At 46.5% G+C, this 13,777-nt stretch overlaps 1 protein-coding gene across 1 annotated transcript; it reads right to left on the bottom strand.

The window, feature by feature from the left end:
- Window positions 1-10,043: 10,043 nt before the first annotated feature.
- On the bottom strand, window positions 10,044-12,199 carry LOC119293361 (protein FLOWERING LOCUS T-like). The gene is made up of 4 exons (XM_037571859.1): window positions 11,937-12,199; window positions 11,341-11,402; window positions 11,114-11,154; window positions 10,044-10,560 (listed from the first exon to the last, which is right to left on the bottom strand). The coding sequence occupies exons 1-4, from the start codon at window positions 12,141-12,143 to the stop codon at window positions 10,331-10,333; spliced, it is 540 nt and encodes a 179-aa protein (XP_037427756.1). The 5' UTR covers window positions 12,144-12,199; the 3' UTR covers window positions 10,044-10,330.
- Between the last annotated feature and the right edge of the window lie 1,578 nt (window positions 12,200-13,777).

Raw genomic sequence — 13,777 nt, 5'->3', positions numbered from 1 at the left:
GATCAAACTTCGACTCCGAAGAGTTAAAAGCTTTCTGCACATCTCAAGGCACGCGAGTCGACTATGCTTCAGTCGCTCACCCACAGTCGAATGGACAAGCAGAACGAGCCAACGGTTTGATTCTCAAAGGGTTGAAACCCTGTTTGATGCATGATCTTAAGCATGCGGCTGGTGCATGGGTCGACGAACTTCCCTCAGTGCTTTGGGGGTTAAGGACCACGCCCAACCGGTCGACTGGAAGAACTCCATTCTTCTTGGTCTACGGAGCTGAAGCAGTCTTGCCGAGTGACCTTCTCCACAATGTTCCCTGGGTCGAGCTCTACACTGAAGCTGAAGCTGAACAAGCACGGCAGGATGCAGTCGACCTTTTAGAGGAAGAGAGGGAGATGGCTCTGATTAGATCGACCATTTACCAAAAAGACTTGCGTCGCTTCCACGCCAAAAACGTGAAGAGTCGAGCCTTCCAGGAAGGAGATTTAGTTCTCCGAGTGGATCAGCAGAAACCACACAAGCTTGCTCCTTCTTGGGAAGGTCCCTTCATTGTCACCAAGGTTCTCCACAATGGAGCATACCGTCTTTACAATGTCGAGCATCAGATCGACGAGCCCCGATCTTAGAACGCGGAGCTTCTCCACCCCTTTTACACCTAAGTATTCACTCAGATGAGTTGTAATAAAAGTACTTCTGTAGTTTATTTATCAAAGACAGGAGCTTTATAATCTTCCCAGTAATCGTTATTTCTTTTGTCCACTCAAAACAATCCCCCAGTGGGTGGCTTGGCTGCGAATCCGATTCGCCCAAGTCTGTAAAAAAAATCCTAACCGAGTGGTGAGCCAGTCTCCCACATGAAGGCTTAGTTACGAAATCCGTTTCGCCTAAGATAAATAAAATCCTGTCGAGTGGTAAGCCAGCCTTCCACTCGGAGGTTTAGCTGCAGTCCAAGTACTCGCCTAAGATAAATAAAATCCTGTCGAGTGGTAAGCCAGCCTTCCACTCGGAGGCTTAGCTGCAGTCCAAGTACTCGCCTAAGATAAATAAAATCCTGTCGAGTGGTAAGCCAGCCTTCCACTCGGAGGCTTAGCTGCAGTCCAAGTACTCGCCTAAGATAAATAAAATCCTGTCGAGTGGTAAGCCAGCCTTCCACTCGGAGGCTTAGCTGCAGTCCAAGTACTCGCCTAAGATAAATAAAATCCTGTCGAGTGGTAAGCCAGCCTTCTACTCGGAGGCTTAGCTGCAGTCCAAGTACTCGCCTAAGACAAACAAAATCTTGTCGAGTGGTAAGCCAGCCTTCCACTCGGAGGCTTAGCTGCATCATTGCGCTCGCCTAAGTACAAAAACAACGTGCACTTCGCAAGGAGGACGAGGTGCAGGTTGACTGCTACCCTCTCCTTCTGAGCTACGCCACAAGTACAACGTGCGCTTCGCAAGGAGGACGAGGTGCAGGTCGACTGCTACCCTCTCCTTCCAAGCTACGCCACAAGTACAACGTGCGCTTCGCAAGGAGGACGAGGTGCAGGTCGACTGCTACCCTCTCCTTTCGAGCTACGCCACAAGTACAACATGCGCTCTGCAAGGAGGACGAGGTGCAGGTTGACTGCTACCCTCTCCTTCCGAGCTACGCCACCAATTCAAAATCCTACCGAGTGGAGAGCAAACCTCCCACTCGGGGGCTTAGCTGCAGCCCAGTGCTCGCCTAAGTATTTGAAATCCTACCGAGTGGAGAGCAAACCTCCCACTCGGGGGCTTAGCTGCAGCCCAGTGCTTGCCTAAGTATCTGAAAGCCTACCGAGTGAAGAGCAGACCTCCCACTCGGGGCTTAGCTGCAGCCCAGTGCTCGCCTAAGTATCTGAAATCCTACCGAGTGGAGAGCAGACCTCCCACTCGGGGGTTTAGCTGCAGCCTAGTGCTCGCCTAAGTATGTGAAAATCCTACCGAGTGGAGAGCAGACCTCCCACTCGGGGGCTTAGCTGCAGCCTAGCGCTCGCCTAAGTATGTGAAAATCCTACCGAGTGGAGAGCAAACCTCCCACTCGGGGGCTTAGCTGCAGCCCAGTGCTCGCCTAAGTATCTAAAATCCTACCGAGTGGAGAGCAAACCTCTCACTCGGGGGCTTAGCTACAACCCAGTGCTCGCCTAAGTGTATTGGGGAACAAGTCGATTGCAATAAGCGCTTCGCTTTAACCTGCAAAAGACACCTCAAACCAAATGCAAACATATTCAACGACGAATCCAAGTTCGGATAACACCTAACAGAACCGAAAGTGCTCAGGCGCTAGGCCTGTTAAGGTTTGTCGGTTACAAAACTCACTCGGCATACCGAGGCAAATTTAAAGTATCAAACTCAGAAGTTTTTTACCCCTCCTGTGGAGGGCTGGAAGGTGCAACAAACTCGTCCAGATCAATTCCATCTGCAATCCGAGTGGCAGCAGCAATGAAGGTCTCCATGAAAGATCTGAAATCGTGCTTCTTGGTGTTAGCCACCCTAAGAGCCACCAGCTTGTCCTCTCGTGCATCCTTGCAGTGAACGCGGACCAGAGACAGAGCAACATCCGCACCGCACCTAGCCGAAGACTTCTTCCACTCCTGCACTCGACTTGGGACCTCGTTCAGTTGAGTCATCAGGGACTCGAGGTCGTTCTGGAGTGTCTCTCTTGGCCAGAGTGTTGTGTTGATGCGAGAAGTTGCGACCTTCAGCCTTGCGAGATAATCGATGACAGCAGCAACACGAGATTCAAGCCGGAGCACATTCATGGCGACTTCATCTTTCACAGGAGAGTTTATGGGGTCCAGGTTTACTTCCAGTCGACCAGTCTCCTCTTCAAACTTCTGGCAAAACTCTGCAAGCACAACCACTCAAGACAAACAGTCGGAGGTTATAATTAAAATATTTGTTTGATACAAAGGATTACCTTCAAGCATGAGGAACAACTTCTTGGCGAGTCCACCTAGATAAGCCTCTAGATCGTTCTTCTTTCTCTTCAACTCACTGGCCTAGTCATTCAGGGTGGTCTTGTCACTTTTCAGTCGACTGACCTCCTGGTTGGCAGCATCAAGAGCAGCTTTCAGATTGGTGTTTTCTTCTTCAAGCTTGGTCATTGAAGCCAGCTTCTCATCCGCGAGCCTGGTCTTCTCTAAAGCAGTTTTTTGCATCTCAGCCAAGTCAAGCTCTTGCTTCTTCAGGGCATCCCTCACTTTGTCTGCAAAGTTACAGTAAGATTAGATTCGGAAACAAGTAAGTGGCAAAGGCAGTCGTCAAAGGTCTCACCAAGCATACCTTTTGCTTCCTCCTTCGCCTTCGTTAAGTTCTCTTGGGCCAGTTTCAGATCGAGCTCGAGCTGAATGTGTTTGTTCTCCAACTCAGTATAACGAGCCGCAAGGTCACAGGATTTCTACGAAGAACCAATCGACAGATGTCAAAGACAATTCACTTCCGAGTGAGTAAGGAAAAATCATAGCGTTTCTAAGACTACGGCCGAATACAAACATTCAACCATAGTCTCGGGGACTACACCCAGTGGATGCACTCAGCGTGCCCCCACTAGTTTCATTAGTTAGAGTCGACCAACAACAAAAAAAACAAAAAAACAAAAAGGAGATGTTCTTCAGACTATAGTCGACTGCCAGCAGTCGACCACAGTCTCGGGGACTACACCCAGTGGGTGCACTCAGCGTGCCCCCACTGGTCTATGAATCTATTCGACCTAGTCGAGTAAGGAAAAAACTTAAAGCCTATGGTCGACTGCCAGCAATCGACCATAGCCTTGGGGACTACACCCAGTGGGTGCACTCAGCGTGTCCCCACTAATCCGGAATTTCAATCGACACACCCAGTGGGTGTAGGACAAACTCTAAGAATTTCAGAAATAAGAGTTTTCAGATATCATATCCTAACAAAACAGGCAGTGACCGACTGACCTGAACATTACTCTGAAGAGCCGAACTGGCGTCATAGGCTGCCTGGCTGGCTTCTCGTATTGCCTTCACTTGCTCCATCATGACCCCCGCTTGGCGTATTGCTTCTTTAGCAGCACTAGCTTGGTCTTCTGGAACGGGGTAGGTGGAGAAAAGCGAGGGTTGAGCAGCACTCGACGACGAAGGATGAGCACTCGTCAACGGCACCGCAAAGGTTACGGTGGGCCGAGTGACATTGTCTCCCTCGACGACCAACGTCTCGGGTGCCGGCACATCCTGAGTCGCCTTGCCAGCAAACGTTTTCTTGCTCCTCCTCTGCCTTGGTGGTTCTTCGTCATCGTCGTTAGGAAGGTCAATAACAATGTTAGATGAAGCTGCAGAAAGAATCAAAATTAGAGACAATAAGTCAGTCGACTGAAAATGGCATCACAAGAGTCATACCAGGTTTTGAGGTAGCAGCATCCTCCATCTTATGGTCTTCAGCCCTGGCCGAAGTATCAGAAGTAGCAGCACTGCAGTTCCGGAAGTCAGTTGATTGACCCATGAGTCGACCAAGAGCAAGTTCATGAAACGGGGAAAACTCAAGACTACCATTACCCTGAGATAGTGGGGATCACCATCTTCATCTTCGGCAAGACCTTCGCAGGTTTCGACGGTGCCACTCGAGATTGCTTCGGAGCCTTCTCAGTCGGCCCCGGAGAAATAGTCCGAGGGCGCTTGGTCGACTGGGTAGCGGTCGCGACCCCCTTACCACGCTCAGTCGCGGGATCATGGACAAGCTTCGAGCGTCTTTCCGAGCGGGGAGGTGCAACTTCCTCCTCCTCCTCCTCCTCTTCCTCCTCATCAGAGTCTTCAGCCTCATCATCGTCATCAGCATCCGAATCCCACTCCTCCGGGCTTTCGCCCCCACTTCCTTCCTCCTCTTCAGTCGGCGTCTGCGCTTCATTGGGCATCGAGTATAACTCCGTGGTGGCCTATCAAGCAACAAAGCAAGACAAAGATCACTCGACCAATTCACAGCGAAGCAGAATGAATAAAGCAAGATTGCGATTGGAAATAAATGGCCATACCGTGTCCGGTGTGTAGGTACAGTCGAGTGGTGGGATCCTCCTGACCCCTTGAGGGTTGTCCTTATTCCCCGTGATCGCGGTCACCCACCTCTTCAGTGTGGCATCATCAACCGCCTCTGGATGGACCCGAGTGGTGTCCTCGGTCCCACAATACAGCCACATCGGATGGCCTCGGTACTGAAGTGGTTGGATGCGCCGCCTAAGGAAGACCTCCAGAAGATCCATGCCCGTCACTCCTTCTCTAACGAGTTGGACTACGCGCTCCATCAGCATTTTTACCTAAACTTTCTCCTCAGGGAGCACTTTCAGAGAAGAGGGTTTGTCCACTCGGTCCATGGAAAACGGAGGGAGACCAGTCGACTGCCCCGGCGTCGACTCGTCTAGGCAGTAGAACCAAGTCGACTGCCACCCTCTGACCGACTCAGGAAGGGTCATGGTTGGGAAAGTACTCTTATTCCTCATCTGGATCCCTAGACCACCGCACATCTGGATAACCTTAGTCCTCTCATCGTCCGGACTCGCCTTTTTCACTGTCTGTGAGCGACAGGTGAATATGTGCTTGAAGAGACCCCAGTGTGGTCGACAACCCAGGAAATTCTCGCACATGGACACAAAGGAAGCAAGATAGGCGATGGAGTTGGGAGTGAAATGGTGGAGTTGCGCCCCAAAGAAATTCAGAAACCCCCAGAAGAAAACACTCGGCGGCAGAGAAAAACCACGGTCTACGTGAGTGGCTAAGAGAACGCACTCACCCTCCTGCGGCTGCGGTTGACACTCGGTCCCCGGAAGCCTTGCTGACTCGTGGGGGATCAGTCCCTCATTGGCCAGGTCATGGAGATCTTTCTCAGTGATGGTCGAGCGGATCCAATCCCCTTGGACCCAACCCTTCGGCAGGCGGGACCTTGACGAAGATCCGCCCCGACTGGACGTTCTCCCCTTCGCTTGCCCCGTCGCCGTCGCCTTCTTCGCGCGCTCTAGGGCCGCCGTCTTCTCCTTCACCATTATCACCGGCGAAGCACGCGAGGAGTGGATAGGCGGAGGCGAGAGCAGGCGCAGTGGGCGGAGGCAAAGAGGGAAGAGAGAAGAATGGGAAGGCACTGTTCAAAAAACCCTCCCCCGGCGCTTTATATAAGGGCACTTCCGAGTGGCTGACGAGTGGATCCGGGCGATCCTGACACATCCCGAAACAGTCGCACATGCACGATACGTGGCGAAAAAGCGGCGCGGAAATTGAGGCGTCCATGCCTTATCCCATCCGATTGCCGCGGTCCGCCCCGCTTCGCGCGCTCCCCAAATTTCGGATCCCGCGAAATCCGCTAACAGCAGATCAATCTGTCAGACGATATCTTTCCCGCGATCCGTCGCTCGGAAGTTCACCAAAGTTCAAAAGTTCACTCGACAGAAGACAAGAATGGATCAAGACGACTGAAGTAAAAGTTGACTCCAACGCCGAAAGTAAAATCGCCGATCCAAGATACGACATAATCAAAGCACAAGAAATAAGTCGGAGAAAATCATCAACTCCTTCCTCACTCGAACCTCGATCCATTCGGGGGCTAATGATGATGTTATGTACCTAGGGTAGGGTCATGGACCTATCTAGGATACCATACCCAAGGACATCCTTAGACGAAGCTACCTTCCAGTCGACCAAGTGAGGCTCCACTCGACCAAGAGAGACTCCACTCGACCGGCTAGAAGACACTCGACCATGAAGACTCACTCGACCATCAGAAGTTCAGGATCTACTCTGTATCCAAACGGTCTATAATTAAGTAGTCTTAATGGTCATGATGACACTTTATGTAGAGCGTTACCAGTAACGCCCGACCTTAATGTACTTTAACCCTCTGCTACGTGGGTAGGCGGGGGTCCTGGCGTCCTCTATATAAGCCACCCCCCTCCACTGGTAGAAGGGTTCGCACCCCTGTAACTCATATACACATAAACCAGTTGACCGCCTCCGGGCTCCGAGACGTAGGGCTTTTACTTCCTCAGAGAAGGGCCTGAACTTGTTAAACACTCGTGTGTACAACTACTCCATAGCTAGGATCTTGCCTCTCCATACCTACCCCCCATTCTACTGTCAGACTTAGAACCACGACACACACTCTCCCCTCTCTTTGCTATGCATCACCTAGATAGATCTTGCGTGATCGTAGGAATTTTTTTGAAATTACCGTGTTCCCCAACATCTTGCCTGCCTGCCATAATCTCCTCCTCTCCCTAGTACTTTTCTTCTTCCTCAGATCTCTCTCCCCAGCTCTTCGGCGCCGTTTTTCTGTTTCTGTTAGGGTTTGGTAGGTGAAGTCTGATTCTGGTATGCGAGGTAGAATCCCCCCTTTATATAGGGCCATTCTCACCTTTTCTCCTTCTAGGCCAGCGCAGCTGGCCACACCATTGGGTTTGGAAACTTTAAGGCCCAACTCTCCCATATCTCTCCAAGCCCTGAGGTCCATTTTGCTTTTTCCCCACCTCTCCTTCTCATTTTCCTGAGTATTTTCTTTTCTTCGAGCTTCATTAGCAGCCTCTTCCAACATTGAGTTCTCAGGAATCCCCTCTATCTCTAAACTGCTCTGGATTATTTCTACTTCTGTATTCACCTGTTTCTCTTCCCTAAATTTCTACTGAGTAAGCTTTTCCTCTTCTATCTCAATGTCACTTAAGTATTCTGGAAATCTAGTTAGATCCCAGATTTTGGGAGATTTAGGTTTAATTTTTATCAATGTCATTTCCATTTCATTGTTATGATATTTTCCCCAACTAGGGGAGTCAATAGAAGTAAAGTTTTCCTGACAATCAGTCGGAAATTTCCTATTCCGCCTCTCATCAATTCCTTCTTCATTTTTCAGAAACGAACTCTGAACATATTCGTTCAGTTTTTTCTCCATCCTATGATTTATCCACCTAATTCGGCGGTGCATATCAATTTCATGAAAAATTCCTCCAGATTCATGAACATGAGGTATGGGGACGGGTATGGGACGACGGATACCTGACATGGCGACATCCCCGTCAGAATCGTCGCCTGAATCTTCACTAGCCAGCCTCCAGGAGTGGTTGCTGGCTAGTGAAGGGTTCAGGCATCGATTGCGGCGAGGCGTGCCGAACGGCGTGGCGTCGTAGTTGGAGGAGGCGGAGCAAGTCGAGCAGAGTGGCGCGGCATCTGCACCACCACCTAGCTCCACCTTGTCGTCGTGGATCTCGATCGGAGCCATGGCCGATCCTGGGGCAGGAAGGGCCAGGACCCCCCTCGCGAGATCTGAGGGTCAATCCTCTCATGGCTGGGGTGAGGTCCACAGTCTCGAAGGAGGTGAACGCCACCCACTTCCTCGCCACGGACCTCACCGGCGAGTCCGCCTGGTCCATTGCCCACTCCTCCCCTTTGTATTGCATGTCAAGTGTTTGATGCGATGAACACCTAGATTTATTGTACTTCCTTCTAGTTTTTGCGTTTGAGAGTATAGCAGATACGTTTATTGTACCACATGCCGAGTGTTTGATGCAATGCAATGCACAGCATTACATTTTCTTGTTTTAGAGTCATGTCATTATCTCTTCACAACATGATATGCGCTCCTTACCTCAAATTGAGCACTCCCTTTTTGTATGCATTCTTATTTGATTTATTGTACCACCTTCACTTTAGCTAGTGGTACTTAATATTGGTAGGCCTTCAAAATGCGTGCCAGCGTTATGGTGAAACGTTGATTAATTTTTTGTTTCACCAAATTTCTGGCAGTCAATATTTCCATGCTCTACATGAAAACATTCTCTTATTCATCAGTTTCGCAACGGTATATCATATGCTTTATTGCGATGAACGGTTCAAAAGTTCGGTGTATATCGTTCGAAACAAATTTTAGCGTATTCAAAACCTCTTTTAAAATGAGGTGCATTTGAAAAAAAATGTTTAACACGAAAAAGTTGCTCCTTTTCACCAGCTTTCAAACGGTATATTATTTACTCAATTCTGATGTATGTTTAGAATTATGGACAAAACAACACATGGAACATACGAATTTGAACAAAAGTGTCACAGAAGTTCAAAGTTTGCGCACAGTGCATTTCGAACACTCTATTTTCGTGATGAAGGCAACACACGACCTCACCATTTTTAAATTACATTAATGGGCCTAGTAATCACACAAAAGTTTCTACATGAAAAAAATCCACATTTTTTTATAACTTTCCAACTGTATATCATTTGCCCCATTCCGCGATTTTTTTACAATTTTTTTTCTTCGGAACATATTCTGCCTTTTTCAAAATTCAATTGAAACCTTGAGGGATTGGGAGGAAAGTTCTATACTAGAAAATTTTGAATTTTTATTAGCCTTCCAAATGTTGTATTATTTGCTACATTCTGACTAACCATTGATAAATGAAAGCAAACATCAATATGGTTCAAACTTCTACCTGTTTTCAAATTACTCTTAAATAGTTTCTAATTGGAAAAAAATCTACATGAAATATGAGTGCATTTGCATAAACTTTCCAGTCCTATATCATTTGCATCACTCTGTTAAACCATTTAGAAATTAGCTAAAAGATACTATTTCACTCATTCGATTTTTTTGCCATTTTTGAAATTCCTCTTAGACCATAGGGAATTTGGGGAAAAATTACATAAAAGATGAACACATTTGCAGCAACTTTCTATGTCAAACCATTAGCATCATTCTGGTAAACGGTTTGAAAATGGGCTTGAAAATACGATTCTGAAAATGAGCTTGCAAAATACGATTCACCTTTTTTTTATACAAGAAAAAATGTTTTCAAACTGCTCTTAAACTATGAATATTTCACAAAATGTTCAACATAGGTTTGATTGCCTTGTCTAGAGCATTTCAGGCCCAGTTCTTTTGCCAGAATCTGGGGATTCTCCTAGAATCCGACCCCTACCCAGCTTCTCCCAGAATCTTTGAGCTCCATTTGTTTTACAATCCTATCTAGTTAGGGTCACGAGCAACTGGTCGTATAACTTGGCAGAATGCCGAATGCATACATTGAATCATCTGTATTTCAGCCACACACAACCACATTTTGGTATCTCCCAAGGACTGGAGCCCAACTCTTTTGGGATCAAGCAAACAAGGGCACATTGCAGTATTTAGTGTACTACTATGTTACTAGCTATATATAATTTTGACTGGACCAGTAGCATGCAATGCCCACACAACAGACAAACAAACACACAGACACACATACACACGCACACATCCAAGCATTTGTTGTGCTTCATGCGTACTTATCTCCCGGTTTCTATCTTTCCTTCAGAGAGGCAAACTCACACCAGAAACAGCTTTATATATATATATAGGAGGTAAGGTTGCGCCCAACTATATATTACCTAATGTACCTTCTACCACCACAGCCATTTTCTCTTTGGCAGTTGAAGTACATCCCAGCGACAGGCGATCCGAGATTGTAGATCGCTGCGAAGTCCCTTGTGCAGAAGTTTGCTCTCCACCCTGGTGCATAAGTGGTCTGCCTGACTGACTGCCTAAACAGGATGAAAACGAAACGATGGATTCCCGCAGTTGGACGTGGGCTCTCATAGGGGACTATTTCATTTCCTGTAGCACACAATAAATAAAACAAATTAATGGAAGTACAATGTGACTAGTGCTTTCTGCATGTACGTTTTCATTTATTAACTGGACTAAGCATTTTCATGATAAAAAGTGGCTTCTATGTTGATAAGATGTTTTTAAGCATTTCTATGATAACAACTGGCTCTAATGGAAAAGAGATTTATGGATGCATGAAAATTTTCAGTACCATAAATATCCTTTTGACACTGCTGCCAATAATTATGGCTTTGGCGATAATCGAAGCCTGAAAAAAAATTCTAATAAAACCCACGCTTTATTGAAGCTTTCGTCAAATTAGAATCATGTTCTCTTTCAAAAGCAAGCCTCTAATTTCATACTCTTCGGTCCCAAATTACTTGTCTTAGATTTGTCTGGATATAGATGTAGTTAACACTAAAATGTGTCTAGATATATTTGTATCTGGACAAATGTACCATACAAGCCGTGGCAGTGCAAGGGCTCTGCCGGCTCTGAAACTTAAAACATTTAAACTTTGTAACATTGCAGTTACTGATAGATCAATCAAATCACTTACCAAAACTTGCATCAGTAGTCTCTGGAATGTCTGTTACCAACCTATATATGCATGAGAAAGTCGAAATTGAGTGATTAGTACTATCTTGAGACGATAACATGCACCTCTAATCAACCAGAAAGAGGATGCATATGAGAGGGCATGCATATAAAGCGAACCTGTACGGAGGAAAGGGCCTGTGGATTACCACTCAGCCGCGTGGCGAAAAGTAAGATAGAGGAGCTTACCAATGAAGGTTCTCTCTTCTAGTAGGGTTGCTGGGGCTTGGTGAGTCAGGGTCCACCATCACCTAGAAACAAGATAGATCAATACATGCATGTGAGTTATGTCCTGTTCACCAATTTTAGAAATTAAAAAAAATGATCTCTCCAATATTTTCTTATAGATGCTCTTGATTCTCTTAGTCTGAATACTAATGACTGCAGTTAAATACGGAACTTTATGGGGTTAAAATCGTGAAAATAATTAGCCAGTAAGTTTAACTTAGTTGTGCTTCAAACGCAACACCTTACCAATAGCCAAATAGTACTAAGAAAGAGCTACCCTAAGAGGCCAGTTTGTCCTATCAGCTAGACATGCCTCAAGGTTCTAAAGTCAACAAAAGATTATATTCGTTGCTTTTCGTCTAATATTACAAGGCAGAATTAGAGACGCTTTAGGAGAAATGCTGATCTGGGTCAACCAATATATGTAGCCATGAGAAAAGCATATCATCCACTACCTAGGACCAGTCCCTGATTTCAAGTAAGTCGGAAAAACAAAACCACAGGTGAAGAACCAAAGTCATCTAATTGACGTGAGGTTATCAAGCATGCAAACTTACAAGCGTGTACAGATTCCTCATGTCTCGCCCGCCAATATAAACTCTTGGAACGTTGAACACTTGAGATGGCTTGAGCTCAGACCCGTTTGTCAGCTCCTTGTTGTTGAAGAAGATCCTCAATGACGCAGTAGTCATGAAAGGGTCCACAATATCCCCAACGATGTGGCCAACGACCAATGGGTCCCTGGACATATTTATCATCGACATGATTGGGAAGAAAGGGACACCACTGGAGCTTGGTGAGCTAGGATAGGACAGGAGAGCTAAAATGTGGCTTGTTGTTCTGGCTTGATTAGAAGTTGAAGAGAAGGGGGCTATTTATAGAGATGGTTGATCAAGACAACCTGATCAGTAGCCGGACGCCAGATTTCCACAGGAGTTTCGGAATATGTTCTAACTAGGACATACAAGAATATGTTAGTGACAATAGGTCATGAAGCTGCTTCTTCATTCTTTAAGGGTTAGTGCGGGCGCATCGATCATTTACTCTCTTTCGTTTGTGAATAAATCTTTTGGCCGCCCTGTCACACATTCTCTAAGTCTAGACCAGTTGGATTAGATATGCATGTAATGCATATTATTGCGCAAAGTTAACTAACTTTTAACCTAGGCCCCATGAAGCATGACACTGCCCGTGCTAGCTGAAATGATGACCAGCTAGGTTAGATGAGAGCGGTGGAGTAGTACATGTTGCCCCTCATGAGGGAAAAGACACCACACTAGGAGGTAGCCTTAATTTTGTCACTCTTAATTTAATTGGTTGTGACATCAGAGACGTGACTACAATTCACAATATGGCAGTCTCTTTTTCAAAATAATGGGGCCACAGCATTCGGTTCGGCACTCTGTGTAAAGTGTCTGCTGAAATTATGCAGATTGTACCACAGAGAATGAGCATGTCAAGGAAATCAACAAAGGATACAACTATGTTGAAATTATGCATCTCCAGCCTCAGCATTAGGTTCGCCCATGCATTTTATAATTGGCTACCAAGTCTCACTAGTCCAGAAATGTGCATTCCTGCATTGATCGTCTTATCTCACCCACATAAATTTGTTTTCTTGCAACTAATTCCTGTAGTAGGAAAGTACAGTATTTCTTTAGTAATCTCTATGACATGGATTTGTTCAATGAAATGAAACTGATTTCAAACCAAATCAAGTAACTTATACCCCAAATCTTAGCGACTTGCTATTTCGTTAGAGGCAGAGATGTCATTTGCTGCCGTGGAGGACAGCTGCTGACATGAGAATGAGCCGTTTGGTCAAGGTGTAGCACTTTTTCGAATTAAATGCATTTTCTAGAAGCAATATATGGGAATAGCGCCTCCTGGCAAAAAGGAAGATTGTAGAAATGTATATGTGAGTGTCACCGGTGGCATGGCGCTGCGAAGGTTCGGCGACGGGCGCGTGTGGACGGATACGTGCAGCATGGTGGAGTTGTCTGGCGTCGTGGTGGCACTGACGGCAGACCAGGTAAGGTCGATGAGTCAGTTACTGCTCTGGAGATGGACCGGTGGAAGATGGCGGCGGCAGCCTCTGAGAGTACGTCGGTCCGGTATGGGACCCAATCTCGGTGTGTGGCTGGGCTGAGGCATCCGGTTTAGATGTTAGGGTTTGGTGCGATGTCCGTTTGGTATTAGGCCCGAATATTCGGCACACCTTCATCAATGGGATATGAGTAGCAATAGGTGTTGCCTAGATGGTGGCTTCAGGCTAACTGATGTATTACTTTGTATGATCTCTGTGAATAATTAATAAAATGGCCGCATATGCATCGTCCAGATGCAGAGGCCGGGGATCTATCCTCCTTTTCAAAATAAAAATAAAAATATGTGAGTG

Source organism: Triticum dicoccoides, chromosome 4B (genome assembly GCF_002162155.2).
Source record: "Triticum dicoccoides isolate Atlit2015 ecotype Zavitan chromosome 4B, WEW_v2.0, whole genome shotgun sequence".
Classification (NCBI taxonomy): domain Eukaryota; kingdom Viridiplantae; phylum Streptophyta; class Magnoliopsida; order Poales; family Poaceae; genus Triticum; species Triticum dicoccoides.
The sequence above is the reverse complement of the archived record's forward strand: the minus strand, read 5'-3'. Positions and strand labels throughout refer to the sequence as shown.